Source organism: Amphiprion ocellaris, chromosome 22 (assembly GCF_022539595.1).
Source record: "Amphiprion ocellaris isolate individual 3 ecotype Okinawa chromosome 22, ASM2253959v1, whole genome shotgun sequence".
Lineage (NCBI taxonomy): Eukaryota > Metazoa > Chordata > Actinopteri > Pomacentridae > Amphiprion > Amphiprion ocellaris.
Genome location: NC_072787.1, coordinates 21,230,922 through 21,252,557, shown reverse-complemented (window position 1 = coordinate 21,252,557; position 21,636 = coordinate 21,230,922). Strand labels below are relative to the sequence as shown.

At 41.1% G+C, this 21,636-nt stretch overlaps 1 protein-coding gene across 1 annotated transcript in view; it reads left to right on the top strand.

The window, feature by feature from the left end:
• The first annotated feature begins 541 nt into the window (after positions 1-541).
• Positions 542-21,636, top strand: part of LOC111587683 (F-box and leucine-rich repeat protein 7) — a 28,802-nt gene continuing 7,707 nt past the window's right edge. The window contains exons 1-2 of the mRNA XM_023297748.3: positions 542-996; positions 5,884-5,973. Of these exons, the coding sequence (XP_023153516.2) occupies positions 960-996; positions 5,884-5,973 (127 nt within the window). The 5' untranslated portion in view covers positions 542-959. The remainder of the gene's footprint in view (positions 997-5,883; positions 5,974-21,636) is intronic.

Here is a 21,636-nt window from a genome sequence, read left to right as displayed (position 1 = left end):
AGAGGAATTTGTGTAATTTATTTCCTGCAGTCTAAAAGAACTCGAAGGGAATGCAGATCCACCCTTGGTGCTGAAGATCTGTCTGCTGTGTGCATTTAGAAAGGAATTTAACATGTATTTAGAATATTAAGTCAACTGTCATCAGCAGACAACTGGTTTTGTCCTGCGTCTTTACTCCTGGATATCCAATGACCTGTATGGCTGCTATTCATAGAAACATTCCAACATGTGTGGTTTAACTGCTCTCTTCTTTCAGTGGGGGCAGAATATATAATGTGTTGGTTAAGAATAAATCTGGACACCTAAAGAGATATTAAGGATACATGTGGACGTTTGGAGAGGATTTGCATTTTAAAAAAGGAGAAAAAAAAAAGAAAAACTCCAAAAATGCATTGTAATATGCTGTCATTTCGGTGTGTCTGAGCCACAATCTTGGTCAGTTTTTATGCTAATCTATTTTTTTTCTTGTCTTTTTTTTTATTTTATTTTTTTTTTTAATATCCACCTCTCCCTCCCTGGTCTGCGGTCTCTTTAAATTCAAATCCAGTGGAGGAGAGCTGCGCGTCCTCACCAAGTTGTCTGGCCGCTATGATTGCCCGCACTCAGCCCTGATAAACAGCTGCTTACCATTTCGGCCACTTTCACACACAAGAAAAGTTCGGTCCAAAACTCCTCGAATCTGGATTGTGTGTGTGTCTGTGTATTTTCGCGCACACTGCTCCGAGTGGATGTTCAGATATAGAAAACTCTGCACCGCTGGAGTCTGGATTCGAGGTTTGCGTAATGCTCAGGCGTCCTCTGTGCAACATCTGGATTAACTATTTGGAGTCGGAGCTAGCGGCCCTGCACAAAACTCTGACTGTGTAGCGTCTCTTTATGGAAAGACTTGCCTTTTACCCTGGAATTTAACTTTTTCATTTTTTTTATTTTTTTGCGCAATAGATTATGTATTCCCAAAAATGGGTGCGAACAATGGAAAACAGTATGGAAGCGAGGGTAAGTGCCGCAATAATAACTTTATAACTCATTTTATTTGAATTCCACTTTGAAATACGTCTTTATTTCATCAACCTCTTCAACTCTGGTGCTAAAAAGTCGCTATTATGTTCCCGTTATCTGCGACTTTTCCTCCCCTTTAGTGTCCCAGTAAACTAAATAGATTTTCTTGTGTGTGTAGCTTCCTACACATCAGTTAGCTAGCTTAAAACTAGCTCCATTCCCTCCTCATACATTCAATTGTCTAAAATTAACTGTTTTCTCTTTTTGTGTGGAGTTTAACTCATTCCAAACGCCATTTAACGGTCTATAAATCGTCCAGGATGTGTGTTTTTGAAGCTAACAGCTACTTTTGACTCATATTTGCACACTTTTTTATACTTTTAAAGATATGCTACATTTATATTCTTCATACAAGATGGAGGGTGACATCTGCTGGTGGTATTTACACACTTTAAACTCTTTAAAAGTTGAAAGAAAACGTTATTAAATGCTCGCATTAACACTTTTTCACCTCCTCTGAAGCTTACTGTGAGCTTAGCTTCAGTTAAAAGTAGTTTGCATGCTTTTTTAAATGTAAAAACTGAAGTGGAGGCTACATGTCAAGCACAGGTATTAGCTTGAAATGCAGCATAAATCAGTCAGTTTAAATAAAATGTCATAATCAGTCAACAGCAGCTGACTTGGCAGGGCAACAAGTTCATCAGACAACGCCTGGTAGCTTAATTTATGGCTGGTTTTGTGAGAAAGAGTGTCTTCGTGCAGGTTCTTCAGAGGTGGGTCAAAGGATGTGAGTGTTTGTGGGCACTCAGTCATTCTTATCTTGATAAGAGCCAATTCCAGAGATTTTTCCTCCACAGCCTGATGTGATTTGAATTGGAAACCACTTTTGTGGAACACTCTATGATCTGCATGCATGAAAATATGCATTAGACACCATGAAAAGACATAAATGTGCAAAATGCAGCAGTCACATGCGTTGCAGCTTCTATTGAAACAACTCTCTTAGTGCATACACCATGAAATCAACCCATTTCTGATGATTTCCTGCAGTTTTTAATTTCAGCAAGTATCTGTGCTTTTAAGTAGCCTCCTGCTGCTGATTGTTAAAATGCTGCCTTTTGGGTGGAGCTTCGGCTTCAGGGTTCTTAGAGGACAAGTAAACAAAATGCCAGATTCTTCTTGCACAGCATCAGCTTTTTTGCAACGCAACGTGCACCATGTTTAGCTTCAGCATCAATAATTAGGCACAGTGTTGGCATGTAGATGCACAAATGAGAGGCCGGCAGATAAGTTGTTTCACCCAACAGGAATGCAGCTCAAAGCCACCGCAACGCAACGTTAAATCTACCTTTTTATGACGTTTCGGTAACAAAAATCTGAATCTGATGACCCTCATACCATGATACTGATAAAATCTCCAACATGTGGCATTAATGATCCCGGAAGCAGGACAGTTAAAGCCATAAGCAGCGGTTTGACTACATTTTATGCCAAAATATTAACATTCGTGTTACCACCTGTCTCATCCATTGCATGCATTTTTCATCTGAGGTCTAATCCTCAGCATTACTTATGCAGACAACGCCGCGGTCCGACTCTCCCAAACACATTATTTCGGCCTCCAGAGCAGAGATGTTTGTATAAATAACATTCCAATGAGCTCTCTTCCTAAGTCAATAACTGCAGAGAAAAGGTTGGAACTCATGATGCTAAAAATAACATGTGGACCAGCTCCACCTAGGAATTCAGCCTGTTAAGGTGAACATAATCTAACACAGGCTGCAGCAGCAATACTGAAAAACAACATTAAAGAATATCTTAGCATGTTAATGTCTGACCAACACAAGCACAACAGTCATAAGATTGAGCTTATTGATGATGATAGGGTTCATTTCCCTTCATTAAGCTAATCTTATTTATGCTCAGGATGCATTTGATGAGTTTCCACCATTATTCGAGCTCAAACTTCTGGTTTAGCTGCAGAGCTGCTTAAATTATAGCATTGAAAGTAGCATTATGTGCTTTCACGTGAATAATTTCACATACAAGCTGCATCTTTAAGTTTAAGTCCAGGTTAGCTTTGCTCTCCTGTTAAATAGTGGACAGTTTAAAAAGAACTCATCCCACTTCTAGCTGGTGGCTAGTAGCACAGAAAAGGATCCTGCAGCTTCAGCAGTCTGTTAAACTCACTTCTGTCTTGCTCTAGACCCCAAGATTTTTTTCTTTCATTTTTAAACCAATGCAGCCTCAAGGACATCGGTTCAGGCAATTTATGAGACGTTGCTGAGCTCCCTGTGGAGCCACCAGAAGGCTTTATATGGCCTTGATGTGTAAAATCAATATAGAGTTCACCTTTAAGATTTCAGTCCTGGTCGATTTGGTGACTGTAATGGCCACTATTGGCTACTTTAAGCAACTTAGATACACACCAAAAGAGCAACTGGTGCATGCATTTCCAGTGCAGCCAAACAGACACACATTGGTTTGTTTTTGATTGTTGTTTTGGGCCTTTTTTGATAGTGACAATTGAGAAATATGGGATGAGAGAGTAAGGGAGCACCATGCAGCAAATGATCAGAATTCTTGCTGATCAAGGCATTAGCACCTATATGGTCTGAACCCTACCACTTGCATTGTTTTAATAAAGAAATCGGTCAGCAACTGGTCATGCCATGAGTAACCATAATCTGATCTCGTGCTACACATCGATCAGTTATTTAATATGAATCCGTTATACAGTAAAAAAGTTGACCACACAGCAGTAGTGATAACATCTACCACTAACAATAAAAAATACAGAATGGTGATGTATATGCAGATTAAACTTGTACACATCAAGGTGCGTTTACAGGTATTGAAGTGTACTCCCATGGATTCCATGTATTAAGGCATTTGCATCTCCAGAAAAAGCTGCACCAAATAAATCTGCTGAATTGCCTCGAGTGATGTCAGTTGGGTCAGAAGACTAAAATTAGGGGAGTGGTGTTTGAAGTAAGGGAGCTTATAGACCTCTATAACTCATTTGCTTGCAGCTTGTGGCTCGAGGATGCATAAAGCAGGGATTATACTCCTTTACGGGTGTGTGCGGGAACACCTGAGGACACCATGGACGCATTGTTGTTCTAGATTTGCTACTTTCTAGTCTGCATGGAGGATGTGGTGCATACTACTGCTGAATATGCACATCATAGCCCTTGTAAATGTGATCAGTAGCAGATCCTTGCAGAAAGAATAGCCGCTACTTGCACGTAACGCCTCACTCCAATTGTCAGTGGTGGATTTGTCTGTAATGTAGGCACTGGATTTTGTCACAGATGACTAATGCATGGAATAAATAAGGCAATATGTCGTTTTTTTTCTGCACTGACTCTCTTTTTGTTGAGCCCAACAGTGTTATCCGATACTGATGCTGTTTTAACAGATATTACGATTAATGTTGATACTGTTATATGTGCAAATTACTCAATGTATAGCATGATATTGAAGTTTTCATGTCTTGATTGAAAATTTTCACTGGTGTCTTTAATACAAGTGCAGAATTCTGCGGTCAGTCAGACCACATCTGTTTTCAAGTGTGACTCCACGATTAATTACACACTGGTCGCAAATATGCAGCAGCCATCCACCAGCACATTATATAAGCATAAGACAGGAAGCAGGAGCTTTTCTGAAACTTGTTTTTCCACCAAAGACAGAAAACAATTGAACCCACACACATGCACATGGGTCTGCAGCCCTGCAGAGTTCCTCATGCTGAGGAAAGGAATCCTGCAACCAGATAATATTAAAACACATTTGCCAGCCTTATGCTTTGTGCTCTGCTTAGATATCAGAAAAATGCTCTCATGTTGACATCTGCAAGCTCTTCGTGAATATCTGAGTCATTTCTGAGGCCTGAAGGATCCTTAGCAGATGTGCCGGCTCAGTGATGTCACCGCAAAATGTCATTCATACTCGTACCATATGAGCCGCATTGGTTTTCTATTATTTTAGATGTATCTGTTCAGGTTGCGTTTCTTTTCTCAAGCTTTTGTATTTTCTGCCTATTTTGGGAACTGTCTAGTCCGATTAGGTGGCTGCCCTTGATGTGCATGTGGGTGTGACTGTTTGGGAATACCTCTCTGGCCTGTCGTGCTGGGTGAAAGGCGCATACTCACTCTCAGGAAAGCCACAAAGCTGCATTTATGATCTGACAGAGGAATGAAATGCCATAAACAACTTCTCCACAGGAAGCCTGCAGTCACCATGGCAGTCAAGCCTGTTGTACTCTGGCAGCAGAGGCACGCATTTAAAAAGAGACGTCTTTGAATTTCAGCCCTCCTGTTTGACTTTCTACAAATTAAAATCCCAAATCCAATAATGCAAGCGGCTTATAAATTAAGAGTTTTGACCGTACAAACTCTTTGACCCAATAAGCACGCCACTGATGTTATTAAACACTTGTATGTTACTCAGGGGTGCTTCCTTACTCTTCTTCAGTGGAAGTGAAGGCTGAAAGGGTACTTCAGGAGACTTTATTCCACTTCCAAATATCAAAAACGGACACTAACTCAAACAAAGCAGCAGAGACTTTGTGCATGTGCCAAGGCTAACCATTCATCCAAACCTGAGGAACATAAAAGTCATGAAAGCAGTGAGTGATGGGCTTCATATTTCCTTGCACGTCTTACCTCCTTACCATATTAAATACATCATCACAGTGTGATCCCACCTCATCTCTGACAGGCCCTCTTCAGGGATTAAGCCTAAAAACGTTAGCTTTTTAAAGGCTGCGGGGTAAAAAAAACAAAACAAAAATGACATCAAATTAATAAATTAAAAGGAATTCTGTCATCTCAGCATTGCTATATTATGTCCAACCACTTTTGTTTTTCTTCCCTGCAGGTAAAGGGAGCTCAAGCATCTCCTCTGACATAAGTTCGAGCACAGATCACACACCAACTAAAGCTCCGAAGAATGTGGCTACCACCGAAGGTAAGGCATCTGGTGCTCATTAACCAAACTCCCCTCCCTTCTTCTTCTTCTTCTACTTCTTCATTCCCTCTTCTTCTCCTCATTTCTCCTCATCCACTCTCTGTGCTGCCTATTTTTGGTTGAGAAACCTGTGTGTTCTTGGGATAACCTTAAATTGAAAACAAACTCACGGCTCCCATCAGAACCCAGAAAACCAAAGGCATTTCTTGAGCTTTGTTTTAGAAGACAGGGGGAGAAAAAAAACACACTTCTGGCTTCTCATTGTGGAAGAATGCTTATCTAAACTGTGGTCGTATCAGGCTCAAAGCGTTGCCAGAGAGGGAGGGAGGTGCATTCGCTCGGGAGAGGAGGGCGAGAGGGATTTTGTTGGAGGCGAGGAAGGTGTGGGGAGTGAAAATGGGGCAGGAGAGCTTCACCTTCTGCTCAGATGCCGTTGTTACTGCTTCTCCATGCAGCTCTCTGGCTCCCTCTCGCCTCCTCGGCCTTCTGGCTACCCAGGCAGCCTTCCAGCCCTGGCAGAGACACTGCAGGGAACTCTTTGTCAGGAGTGTATGTGTTACAAATGTAAACTGTATGCTCACTGTAATGGTTCAGAAATACTTTGCAGCTGTCAGATGGCTTTTGAAGCCTCCTGTCAACAGCTGCCTCTAATGCGGATCAGTCTGATACAGTTTGAACAATTTGTCAGTCAAAGCAGCAGTTTTTTGTTACAGAGGAACAGTACATAATACAAAAAAATGTATTTTCATGTCATATAGCGTTATGGTTCAAAAGTACTGTAATATAAATGCTGTGATCTCAGTGTCTTGAAAAAGCCTTTGAGCTTTTCTGCACTCTAGAAATATGTGGATTTACATTTTGAAGAATTTCTGACCACATGGTCTCAACCAGACCGATCAATTTCATTTTCATATGTCAATTTTTATATACCTTCGACAGAGTTATATATCTGCAGAAATTCTATATTTAAACCTGAACCAGTTGGATTTATTTGGTGGCCAAGCTGAACACATGACATCACTATAGTATCACCTTATAAATCTAATACGGCCAATGTGTTTGTGATCAGTTGTGTAATTAGACCCTTCATTTGGAGTTTTGACTCACCTTTTAGCTCTTTATTTGGTCTCAACCAACTCCTGAGGGGAAATATTAGGCTTTTTACCCGCTAAAGGCTCCGCTGCCATCTGGAAATAAGGTCGAAGAGAGCTGCGAGTGTGAACCAGCAGTTAATTTTTTGTGGGTTAAACCATAACAAGGAGCTTGAAGATGGTAAATCGCTCCACAGAGCTGAGCGAAAACTGCAAAGTTGGGTGATGATTCTCTCTTTTCGCACATCACTTAGCCATTTGATCCATCGTTAATGTAAAAATATTTATTAGTGCAGCTTTGGGATGTCAGTATAGTGGACTAATTGTCAGTATCCTTTCCTATTGTCTCCTATCAGTAAAATCGCGATGATATAGAGCCAGCTATGGTTCATTTACAGCACATCTCACCCTGATTTACAGGTTAGCGGAATGTGTTAGACTTCTACTGGGCATTAAGGGTATGAGTCAGGCAGTAAAAATGAAATCCTAAACCCTTGTGAAGTAATCACTGACTCACTATTTATGATTTGTTATCAAAAACCTTATCAAAAGTCCCCACAGATACATTGCGGTGGTCTCCGTCTCAGTTTCTCTGGGTTGACCAGTCATCCGATGGCTCCTTTGCACACTCACACTCGTATATAAACACCCCGTTCCTCTCATGCATTGTCATCACCAATCTTAAATTTGCTCTGGCACGGTAAATGCAGTATTCTTGTGGTTCGGCGCTGTCCACAAGAAAACAAATAGCAGCTACAGCCTGTGTTTATAACCGTCACTCAGCTGAAGGTTTCAAGGTGTTTCTCGGACAGAAGAGAGAAGGCGTGGACGGACGGAAAGCATCGGGCCAACTCCTCACGAGACAGCACGCCTTCACATAAGATATGCGCCAATTAGTTCGTTTCAGTGAGGTTAATACGCTGATTAACCTAAATACAGAGTCAGATGTATGTGTGCTTTGAGTCGAGGCGGATTAGTCATTCGCTGGAACTGCTGACTCACTTGGATCCGTTCGCTGAGGAGCCTCTGGAAGTAAATCCGGGCTATTTTGGGGAAATTGATAATTATCCTGAATGTGTCTTCTTGGAGCGCAACCTGTGCAGATAGAAATATATAGACAGAGTATAGGCCATAGTCAGTGGCTTCCAGACCATAATTCCCCCCCTGTGTTATGACTGAAATTGTTATTTTTTTCTCCACGCTAAGTGGGAGTAATTACATGGTCTGGAACCGCCACGGCCACAGTCAAATCCCCCCTCCTTAGAAAGACACACACATGCATGCACACACACAAAGACGCACACATGCAGACCTGCCTTCACACACAGTGGCAGATCACACAGGCCTTGCCCACCTAGTCCTGTGGTCCACTAAACTAATCAGGAAGCAGTCTGGGCTGTTTCCCCACCACACACTGGGAGTATTCACATTGAGGCCTGCAGTGTCCCTGTGCTGCTGGAGGGTCACTGCTGTTTGTTAGCTCTGATCTCAGCCACTGTATCAAACATCAGAATGTAACAAGATTTACTTTGGTAATACGAACACAAAAGAAAAACGTCAGTTGTACCGCAACATTCAAACTTTCTTTAATTGTTGCGCAGCTAGCAGTTAAATCATGTTTGTTCAGAGGAAACCGACCAATTGAAATGTTTTAAATGTGAAAATCCAACCCAGGGTAAGCAACTTACTGCACTGAAGCAAACAGAAGTAAACTCATTTTCTGTTACAAAGAGGTCACACAATGAACAAAGACACTATTTTTTATGATGGACTGCAGTGTCCACATTGTAAATATATTGTAAAAGTATGCAATTTTATTCTAAATAAATGCATTTAAATAGACAGGGGCATGTTGATGTGGTTGAAACTAGCGTTGTTGAATTAAAAACAAAAAGAAGTGCAAGGAATTGTGCACACTGTAGCAAATAAACTGTTAACAAGCTCGAAAATGTTTAAATAGTAAATTATTTTTAGTATAAATAGAATCAGACAACTGAATTTTGTGTAAAGGAAAGCACGATGTGATCACCATGATTCCACTTGAAGCTGCTGTTTAACTGAACAGAGTCTGCATGTTACAACATAGTAGTTGATGCTGAAGTACAGTAAGAGTATTGACCAGTCAACAAGTCAGCAATCTGCCTTGATAATGTTACTTAAGCAGCAAAATCTACTTAACAAACTCTAATCTAATCTCAGTTAGTCACAGTAACGTAGGGGACATACAGGACCAAGTAAGGTTACGCTGACAAAATTCACAGGAAGTACATTAAGATATGCACACTTTACACCTTCTACTGCACTAAAGATGGGTTTGTTCTTAAGCTACAATCAATCCACAACCCAGGTAGGCTACAAATAAGATAAATCTATCAAACTAAAGCTAGCATGCATAAACATTAGCTAGAGCAACTTATGTGCTGCTTACGTTGTCAACCGATTAGAGTTCTTTAATGGCTGATGCCAATATTTAGCAATCAGGAAGGCTAATGGTTCATAGGTAATGATAATACCATGTTTTTTTTTTCCTTTTTACATCCCATAAAATACAGCAGTTGAGTAACAGTTACAAATGAGACACAGAATTGCTTGCCCTTAATAAAGCTTTTCTTATTCTGATCTGTGCTGTCTGCTTTGCACTTGTTTTCTATTTTGAAAAACAACTAAATCAACTGAGTAAATGTGCACATGCAATCAAAAACTAAAGTTATGAATGAAAAATAAAGTATAAATGTGGTTCTACAACATGGACAATGACCGATTAACTGCGTTAGTTCACTAGCTCCAGTATTCTGCCAACGCTAATTATCTCAAAATAGCATTTAATTGCCCCAATTAATTGGTCTGTCTATAAGGATCTCTCAGATAAACAACCACTAACTAATTCATAAATAGTAACGTTATTTGTCTGTTTTTACATTGAAGTTGCTTCAACTTAGTCTCACTAATGTTAGCACAATCTAAAGTTAGCCTTACCATAAACGGAAAACAGTTTTGTTATTATTTCACAGCGGCTGCATTTAATGCTATACAAGTTTGGATTCATTTTTATAGTTGTAAGAGTACGAATGTTTATTATGGTACAGTTTGTCTCAAAAGCCGCTATGTGAAGGATCCAAACCAGAGACTCTGAATGGCTGGAGACTGCACCAACATTCACCGGGACTGAATCTGTTTCCTGTAAACAAAAACCAGTATCATCACAAGAATTGCAAAGATCTCATAATCACCTCAAAACTCAATAAAACCCATAATAGTGAATTATGGTCCAGCCTTAATATCAGATGGAAAGTCGGCCGTTGCCTGTCTTCTTTCACTGATCCATCATGTGTGCCCACAAAATCAACATGAGGAAGTTAGAGTCATTCTCCTCCTGAGAACAGACTGAGGCTGGCAGTCGTCTGGCAAGATTTTGCGACTTGTCTCTGTTTTCAGTTATTATTTAGACAAGTTTGCGGTGGCCTGACCCAGCTGAGTCGCTTATTAGCTGCAGACTGAAAGGCACAGTCCAGGACAGTAAATCCTTCCTGTGGGATGAAATTGAGTATCTCCCAGCAGGGGTTACGCTGTGACCCTGTCTGGGCCTCAAGGGTTTGCTTTGGCACAGCAGAGCTCTGGGTGCTTTAGGAATGCAGCTCAGACGTAGTAGAAACTAAACCGACAACACCCTGAGATGTTCGGCTTGTGTGTTGCGACTCTGTTTTGATCCTGTCGTATCAGCTGGAGCCAAAGCCTTAACCGCTGAGGTAACACAGATTCACAAGAGAGCCGATCGCGTCGGAGCAGCCATGCTTTGAGGTCAGTTCCTTCACCCGTTTATAGTGGCACCAGGAAGGTGGCTCAGACACAGGAGAACGGTGGGAACAATGAACATGCCGACTTCCTGCCTGTCTGCCAAGGACCAAAGCAACGGTGATAACAGTGATGAGGAAAAGCCTAATCTGCCCTTCCAAACCGCTTCCAGCACCGTAGTACAAGGCTGCACTGTAAACATGGCAAGATTTATATGCAGCTCTCTATATGCTTATCAAAAGCAGTGTGTAATTTAGATTATAGTTCTGCGCAAGTATCTGCTTCCTGCATGAGGTCAGTATAGCCTTCCTATAGGAGTCAATGCCAAAATAACACTAGGAAAGATTGGTTGGGGCTCTGTGTGGTTCTATACATCCCTCAGGCAAGTCATGATAGGAATTTAAGTTGCTACTCCATCAAAATGTACACATTTTCTGGAAATCAGTGAATGTTTCCATTGGATACCACTGAGAAAACATAACAGCTCGCCTTCATTGGTATTTTTTGTGTCAAAATAATGTTTTTAATGATTTGATTTGATATACTTTTCGGGGCTTTCAGACTTATTAATGCAACCGTGGCACCAGTGCACTCTGAAGCCCATTATTTCCAATGGCTTTTACTACATGACTGTTTATTGCTGCATTAAGTAAAGTGCATGTGCAGTGCATTGCTCTGCAAGCTTACGTGGGCATAGCTGCGCTCTGTGAAGAATACTGTATGGCCAACAGAAATAAAGCATCAAGCCAGAAACTTGTGCATATCAAGTTTGCCTTTATATCGAGACCTGAAGAAGAAAGCTCTATCTCCCTCTCATTTTGCACTGTTTTCAAACATTTTCACGCTCATTTACAGCATTTTGAATTGCTTTTGTGTATGAAATGTGCTATACAAAAACAGTTGTGTTGTTTTTCCTACCTTGGGAACCGGTTTCTATCTAAATAGGTGTGTTAAGAGTGTTTTACCAGTCAGTTGGCTTGTTGGAGGTAGGCAATGTGTCGAAACAGAGCTTAGGTTTGTTGTATTTTCCCCCTCAATAGCTCTACAGATCTATTATAGTTTCTTAATTGAGGTAAAGGGGGTAAAATTTGACATTATACTGAATATTTTATTAAAGTAATTGCATAGTTGCACATAAACGCCATCTATTTGCTCTGTGCACTGAACCCAGCAGTGAGCACAGTGCATGTTTATCTGTTTGAATGTCATATTTATGCATCAATTTTTCATTTTTGGTGGAAATGTCTTTATTTGTGTAAAAGAAAACACAAAATTGAGGAACCAAGTGACATTTCAAAAATAAAATGGAATATAAAACAGTAAGGCTGTCATGCAATCTGTATTACTTTCGAATATATCAGCTTTTTTTCATCTAGTATTATCCCTGCTGACAGCTTTGCTTCTTTTTTGTTTTTACTGGTGGGGACAAATACATCTAATCTAATCTAAGTCCCTCCCAAAATCTACACCTGTGTTCACCCAACAGTGCAGCATGGTGAGAAGAGAGCCAATCACCTAGAGTATGTTTTAAAAACTAAAAACCGCCATTGAATCTATGGTAGAAGAAAGTTTTAATGGAAACCTCATCCCCCTTCACTTTTCCATCACTGGTGTGTCGTCCAATATTACTGATAGTCACAAGCCCCAATAAAATAATACACACTCCAGATATTCCCACATCGCTGTCTTGCAGGCAGTGCGAGGGTCAGATGTGCAGTCTAAACAGCCCCGCTCAGAAAACTCCTGTCTCCAACATGTTAATATTCTTTGCCTTCCCAGGGGCAACAAATCCCTCACACTTCATCTGTAAACTGCTCACACGCCGATGGCCCATTTACTTGTGTTTACTCAGCCAGATATATAGTGTTTCACTGTTGATTTTTGCTGTGCCAGAGACGTCTGTGTGTGTCATTGCCGTTGGGACATTTTTTAACTGCGGAGGGAAGATTTAAGTTGTTATCCTCCACTTGAGTTGCGATTGTAACTTTTTATCTCTCGAAACTTAATACTGCGTTCATTCTCTCAGCTCTTTGGCTGTGTTCTCAAACAGAGAGAGAAGTTTGTTTTAATGATAAAATGTCTGTTTTGCATAGAGATTTTATGGCAATAGCATTCAATTCACGCAGAGAAATTCACAAGAAGTTTCTGCCACGTTTCACAGGTTTTTATTTGACGCAAAGCAGCAGCGGCAATCCACAGCGATTGTAACAAGAAATATCACTGATTTCCTTCCAACCCTTCATTGGAGATGTGAAGACAGAACACAGGGAGGATAAGAATGCCAATGCTGTTTTCCCCAGATTTTCTCCATCAGCTGTCCTCGCTCCTCCCCCTTCCTTTCCACCGCTCCTAGAGGCAGGAAATCTGAGCGAAGAAGCACAGAACGAGGCGGCGAAAGAAAAAAGAAAAACAAGTGAAAGCAGTTTACTGAAGAAGTAGGATGAGGAGGAGGGGAAGGAAAAGGCAGTTCAGTGAGCACAACTCTCCATCTCATAACTCTTCTCTGATTACTGCTCGGTCTTCTCATTCTCCGTGCAGAGGGAGGAACTGTTGGCCTTGGTGTTTCGAATGCATTTGCCATTTTCTTCAACGGGGTCACGTTTTGTTTTTTTTCAGCTCTACTACAAGAGCCTGCTTGACAGGAGTTGGGAAAAATGCCACCTGGCTGAAAGGCACGCTTGCTTCCTGTCGGATTTTGGCTCGCAAGTGATGTTTTTACTGTGATCCACCTGGGTCTTTGGGCTTTTATGTGGCAATATGACCTCAGTTGTGGACCAGCTGAACTGACACATTCGACTTCCCCTCCCCTCTTTTCATGCTGTGGTTTGTTTCATTACGTAAGCAGGGAAGTGTCAGTTGTGGCTGAAGCTGCAATGGTACAAAAATGAGAGGAACATTTCTATCCAGACAGTGTTCTCCGAGGACTCTTGGTTGGATAAATTATGTTTTATATAACCACAATTTAAAGGAAACCGCAGAAAAACACATAAATACCTTTTTTTCATTTGAGGAAATTATGTTTGCAAATAACAGATGGTTCTGTCATACAGGGCAGAAATATAGCTGAAAACATAATTAGTTTTGGTTGTCAAAACTTCAGCATTTGTGACGACTCAACTGCAACCTTAGTCCTAATGTAGGGCCATTAATAAAACTTGTTAATGGGTAAAATGCTGAAAATACAAATTTGCATTTTTTGAGGCCTGGTTACACTTCGAAAGGCATTGCAAAATGTATCTATGAACATTAAACATTTCAAAATGCCTACCAGAAACACACTAGCACTTAGATTTTCATGTTTAGCCCAGTTTATCCATTCCAAAAAAAGTTATTTAAGATGGAAAAAAGTTACTTAGTTGAACTTATTTGTTAATGGGACAATCAGCTGGCACAGGCTGTTAAAAAAACAATCTATATAATATTTACTCCTGTTAGCTACTGCTTTTTTTGTGGAGCAGTTTACTATCTAAACTCACAAAGAAGGTTAAATAAACTTGGATGGTGACGTGGTGCTAATAAGCTTCAATAGCCTCCTATGTTTTGGAATCTCCAGGTCTCTGTTCCTGCAGAGGTCAACCCTGTCAAGATGTGTTATGGATTGATGCCAAAATCAGGTCGCAGTTCACCCTCCTCATCAGGTAGATCAGCTGCACCTGTGGGCTGTTGGTGATCAGCCTGCCTGGGAGACTATAGACATAACAAGCATCTTCCTCTCTATAAAACTTTATCATCATGCAATTGCTGTTTTAAATCACTCAAAATGTGATTTTTTTTTCAAATGGCTTCTAAAGTAAAAGTTTTTGAAAACTTACTTTACGTGTACCTGTGTAGACAAACACAAATAGTGATGTCACAGCTCAGTTTGTGCATGACCATTGTTGCTTTATGTAATAAGGATGCACCTGAAACACCAACAGCACCAGCGACTGGTATTATATATCAGTTTCTTTACATTTAGTTAACAATAGCAGTTAAAACCTGGCATTGCTGCATCATTTCACCAGTATGTCAAGCCTCTGCTGGTCCTGATTAGTGCTTTATCTACAGCATTTGCTTGATAAAGACTACAGAAGCTATGCAATCCCTGGTATGTGATGTATTATTGATGTAGGCTGGCCCAGCATGCCTGTTAGAACAGAGACATTTTGTAAAATGATGTCCCTGTGGAGAGAATTTCACTTTTAAATGGATGGGGAAGATGTCTGTATTATTGTGTTCAGCACCCTAAGCTAATCATGTGCTAGCCACAGCTTCATATTTAGCATACAGACATGAGAGTAGTATCAATTTTTTCTCAGTCAGTTCTCTGAAAAGAATGAAAAGTCATGGTAATATTTATTTAACAGTGCTTTTGCTGCCCTTTTAAAGTTGTTAAGAACATTGCTAGCTCACTAAAATACCCTTTTTCCTCGAGGTGGCTGCACAGGGCTATGGTCATGTACTATAGCATTCATTCTATACATACATAAACATTAATATATATCCTGTGCGGAGCTGCAGTCATATTTAAAGAACTTTTTATGAACCGTTTTTTCTCACTAAACTTATTTCTACCAGATGAGTCAAAATACCCTCTTTCTGCAGTTAAAGTGTACTTTTTTTTTTTTTTTTTTTTGTCAGGCGCTTATAACCACAGAAGTCCCAGCACTTCCCTTGTTCTGTTGCTTTAACCACATGAGATCATTACATTTGCTCCTCATCACGGCCGAATGAAAAGTTTGGGCCTGCGTTCACTTTTCCATTCCTGTCTGATGTGCAGTTGTGTAGCCACGTTACCCTCCTCAGTCATTTAACATGACTGTCACTCCACACTCTAGCCCTCCACGCACAACATTGCCAAAAAGGATAAACTGTACAGAAAGGCCAGTCATGCACACGACTCTCCAAACTCGGTCACCCCATCTTTGACATCCTGATTTAACAACCTGTAAAAAAAAAAAAAAAAAAAAAAAAAACACAAAAAAAACATGACATCATCTTGAATTTCAATCATTTGCCAAAGGCCAGATCAGCTCTGCGTGACGCCAAATTACTTTTGGAGTCCAAACTGTCATCTATATTCTGGAAAATTTGTGCTGTTATGAATACACAAACACAAAAGCTCATTTTTGAAGGAGCGAGTTCGCCTTTAAAAAATTTTGGCTTTAGAATATCTGAGTGTCTGCTGTCCTCCTCAGCGGAGAATTTATAAAGTGACGAGAGCGGAGCATGAAGGGCTTTAATAGGAGGAAAACTCCCTCGAGGAAATTAGTCGCATTGTGAGGGGAAAACGTGTTATAGCTCCTGGCCTGTGCGAGCAGCCAAATCTGCTGCAGCGCGAGCTTCAAAAAACGAATCTTGAGACTGAGTGAGTGTGAGAATAGCTGCAGAAGTCGAGGAGTGATGGGGGATGTGTGGAGTGAAGGAGTCTATTTCCTGTCCAAGTGTGCACATTGTGAAGGAACCGGCAGGCCCTATTGTCTTACAGGTCGTGCAGTGACGTAGCACCTTCCTGTAGTGAAGGCTTTGCTGATAGCCCAGCCGCCCCACTGTACAGTAATATCAACTTCCATGTATTCAATAAAACCTGAGACCGACCCAGATGTTTTTTATCCCGGCAGTTCTCCCTCTCAGTCGGATGTTTCCCTTCAGAAACTGGAGCACGTAACCGTTTAGTGCTGATAAATCAATTGTGCTTTTGCTTTAGTTTCAGTCAAATCCCTGCTGCCTGGTTGTTGTTGTTGTTATTTTATTAGCTCATGCTTCTTTTCGACTTGATTTGGATGTGATTTCCTGATTTATGGGTAGAAAATGAGCATCTCTGATTCCCTCACACTCTTGGCAGCGAGGATTGCAGAGCAGGAACATGTCACGGGGCTAATGGCATTGAGGTAATGGATTGGTCTGTTCTGCCAGATGCAGCGGTAATAATCCTGCGAGCCCCAGACAGGGTCTTAGCAGAGCTTCATGGCACTGCAAGATCCTGAGTAGAATCCCTATAGCTTTAGTTTATGACCAGACTGCGTCAAAGTCTGGATTGACCCTGCCTGTGCACTTGTCTCTGTCTCTGGTAAAGTCTGCAGGCTCTTTTGCCAATTTATCTTCCCTCTTTCTTCCCTCCTGCCCCTATTTTCTCCTTCAAATGATTCCCTTAAGTCTGTTTTTGTGCTGCTTTTTTTTTCCTCGAACTTCATCAGGATTTTGTCATTAACACGACATCACTGCGACTATCCAGCTGCGCCGCTTCATCACTCAGGCATCTTGTCTTTGCCATGATCACTCCCATTGATTTACATTGAACTTCTGGTATCAAAGCACGATCCAGATGTGCTTCAGAAGTAAGGCTAAGTTGATGTTAATGGGATCCTGCTGCGGCACTGCTGTGGATCAGCACAGATTTGGGTATTAGTGGCAAAATGATTTCAGCCAAGTATGCCTTGCTGTGGCTATATGTGCATTCAGAATGCATGAGTTTCTCTTTCATTTCACCACTACTCAGTCGCTCTTTGTCCAGGGTAATGACCAGATGTTCCACTGTTCTCCTCTGATTTCCTAAACCAAACTGAATCCTCCACCATCTGCACTTGCAGAGCCTTCAAGAGAACTTTAACAGCTGCATTGTATTTGTTCTGTTAATGATAGGTTTGCAGTGATGCAGAGATATAAAACATGACACCGCTGGTTAACTCAAAGATTTTTGCAGCAACTGGAAATTACAGGAAAGTTTATTCTTTCATGCTAAGAGTTTGGAGTTGCAAGTAAATGCTTTGAACGTTCCTAACTGAAGATCTAGTTACTAGCTTTTACTAGAGGTTGTCTTTTGTATCAAATGAGCAGTGTTCTTGTTATCATGTAAGCTCAGCAGCTGTTATAATTTCATCCACAACACTTTTAGGACTTCTCATCCCTCTGTTGCCTTTACAAGTTTAGCATAAAGTTCATTCCTGACCCTGGGAATGAAAGACTGACAAAACAATTCCACCTCTTGGTCCACTCGTGTTGAAAGCTCCAGGCTAACTCCAAGTTAGTAATTGAACCTTGAGCTGTGACTGTTTTAGCAAACTACTAATTAAGTCCAGAATGAACTTTTATTAAGTTGACAACGAGGATATATGAGAGTTAGTGTCAGAATAAATTTAACTTCTAGGAAATGGATAGTTTGACCCTGACAGTAGTTGTACTAGAAGAAGATTTAGGAGGTACATGTGGTTTTAGGTTAAAAATGTAAAGACTCCAGAGCGAGAGTGCTTCTCAGGCATGATAATGTACTTTAAATTGTTGATGACTGGGATTAATTTAAATTTGCTTTGTGCTTCATGTACATTTATTTTATTTTATTTTTTTTAAGACGGATGGCTTTGAAAAGAAACTGTTAGAATTCAGTTCAGAGAGGACCCAAATGTGCAACGCAGGTGGAAACAACAAGCAGCAAGCTTTACTTGCTACAAGCTGGTTAACAGACAAAAATCAGGCAAGCAAACAAACACAGGGAGCAAGGACAAAACAAGGCAGGAGCTGAGGAACAGATTGCTGGAGAGCTTTGGCACAAAGCAACACAGACGATCTGGCAAATGAGTGTGTGAGAGGCTGGAGGAACATATACTGAGGGATTTACTTGGAGAGAGGAAAGAGGGAAGCTGACTGGAGAAGTGGGAACAGGTGAGGTGGGCGTGGCAGGCAGCAGACTGTGCATTGAGGGACCTCTGGTGGGTGGAAAGTGTGATACAGGGAATAAATCCATGACAAAAACCCAAACTAAAATGCATTATAAGAAAGAAATGACCCATTATATAGGAGGCGAAACAGCAAAATGGACTCTCTAGATGCTACAGGAGCAATTTCTCTTAATTCCAAAATGTAGCAACATGTGAAAAATGTCCAGAAGAAAAAGACAGAAGCATTTAGACATGACATCATGAGATTTTTAGTAACTGAACAAACAGAATCCGCGCTCGACGGGAAAACCTAGCACTTGGACTTCCTTAAAGTCGTCCAGGTGCTAGCTTTCCAAAACCCAGCGACTGTAAAGCTGACTACGCTTAAGTTTCCCCGCCAGCTGTGTGAAAGTGTGTCTCCGAATGAAGGGGGTGGGTGTAGTCTAATTAGTAGCACCGTGTTTCTCCGGGCTTGGAGCGCTCTTCTGATCAGTGACACATGTAATTACGCAATTTAAAAGTTGCTCCTTAACCAGTGGCAGATGAGTTGCATGCACAACCCATCGCATTAGCTTGGAATTGGACAGTAAAGCAGTGCCTCATTCAGCTAATGACTCTAAAAATGTGTGCATGGACTGCTTGCACAGGACTTTGTGGAAAATCTGATCTTCCCCTGCATGACTTGTGTAGATTTTTTTTTTGATACTACAGTATTAACTGTAAAAATTGAATTGTGAAATTACACTGGCCTCTTTAGAGATGTCAAATGCACTGATTTCCATCTGTTTTGTGCTGCATAGTGTGGAAAGGAATAGCACACTAGATATTAACTCAGGGATATTGCAGTATTCATAATGTACTTGAATAAACATGAACTCCGCTGTTGTCATGATATATTTGGACAGATGTGTGAAATTCAAAATAGATGAAGTGTTTAACCTTTAAAAACCAATAAATCCTTTGTAATAAGCTAAAAAAAAAAGAGTTATTATTAGAAAGGTCTGTTTGCCAAGATAAGCTAGGTGACCTCAAAGAAGTAATCCTACACGTTAAATAAAAACCTGAACTAATCATAGACAGACCACCCACAAGAATGTGATGCCTTAAACCCAGACTGAGGTCAACTTTACCCAACATCCTCTTAAAAGCAGAATAAAATCCTGCTGAATTCTAATGTTGGTCTAATGTTTTGACAGTGGATCGCTTCATTTTGCTTGAATTTGCATGCTAGTGAGAATTTAAAGGCACACAGGAGGCGGTTTTCGAGTATCCGTGAATCGGAGGACATGCTCCCAAGAGGATGAGTCTGTGGATGTCATCAGAGGCGAGGCGGGAGGCTGAGCGAGCCGAAAGGTCTGGAATACAGATCTGCAGGACGGCCGTGAGGACGCTGTCGCTTCCCAGCTGTCAGTCTAGCACACAAATCCACATGACAGGCAGGATGCTGTCCATTCGTCATGCAGATGCAGACGGTCTGTTGGTCCAAAAGCATCTGTTAACCAACACGGTTCAGTCCATATGACTAGGACTAGATATGTAGGTTTTATTCACTGTTACATCTGGTGCACCAAATGAAACCATGAAAGTACAGAGCCCAAGAAACTCAACGCAGAGCACCAAAAGCCCACAACAGTTGCAGCTTTGTGTTTAGCTGCAGTTTTGGCACACGATGAGGCAACAACAGGGTAATCGTGGTCCTGTCTGCAAAGTAGTGACTTTTTTTTTGGTTGTTTTCCACATAAACACACTGAAACAATTACCAAATACAGTTACCTTTAGCTGCTCTCACGGGCTTCTCTTTCTTTATCCTGCTGCTCTTTAGACCTGTTGATAATTCAGCTCAATGATGTCAACAACTAAGTGTAGTCTTTATATTGGTACTAGAGACAACTAAGTCTTTTTTTGGAGCCTGACTGAGCTCAATACACTCATGGCTTGTGTATGACCAGCAATTTTGAATTTTGAATTCTGCTAACTGTACCTCCTTAGCTGCTTGGCCTTTATAGAATACTTGAAGATGAACCTTTTGGGGTGAGGAACTAAGAAGCAGGAACCACAAGCTACAATGTCAACTGCAAGTAAAATTCTACAATTTCATTTGGCAGACGCTTTTATCCAAAGTGATGTACATCTGAGAGTAGATACAACACAAGCAGAGTTGTGCTGCATGTTCAAACAGAAAGGGTCGTACAGGGCAAATGGACACAACCGAGCAACAGAGGCCACATGAGCCTTGAAGGTTAGTCGGTCATCAATCATGACGTCCAAGTTTCTGGCAGGCTTTGTGGGTTTGAGTTGGGTTGATTCAAGCTGGATGTTTTCTTGTTGTATAGAGGGACTGGCTGGGTTGACAAGGAGCTCAGTCTTGGAGCAGTTGAGTTGACAATGGCATTTTTTCATCCATGCCAAGATATCTGCAAGGCATGATGAGATCTGGGCAGAGACCATGTGGTCATCAGGGGGAGAAGACAGGAAGAGCTGGGTATCGTCAGCATAGCAATGGTATGAGAAACCATGGGAGTGGATTATTGCACCAAGTGAGGTTGTGTATATTGAGAAGAGGAAGGGACCAAGTGCTGACCCTTGAGGAACCCCATGGGTAGTCTGTGCAGTTCAGACACTTCTCCCCTCCAAGATACTCAGAAGTGTCTTCCTGAGAGGTAGGACATAAACCAGCGGAGGACTGATCCTGAGATGCCAAGCTCAGTGAGTGTGGAGAGGAGGATTTGGTGGTTAACCGTGTCAAAAGCAGCTGATAGATCTAATGGCAATAGAGCTGAAGGCTGTCCAGCAGCTCTAGCAGAACACAGTGATTCTGTTACTGATAGAAGTGCAGTCTCGGTGGAGTGCCCTTGTTTAACACCAGACTTATTCGGGTCATACAGGTCGTTTTTTACAGAGAAAAGCAGAACTTTGGTTGAAGACAGTTCACTCAAATATTTCAGACATGAAAAAATTCCTAAAAAGTAGTTCTGTTAGGACAATAATTTAGATCAATATTGAGAGCATTCATCAATTTTAGGGACAGAATATTCTTATTGCACTTTTACTTTTAAAAAGGGCTCTGCTTTCACTTCCATGTTGTACATTAGGTACATATTGTATAGGCAGCGACCGATATGGGATTTTTAGGGCCGATGCCAATT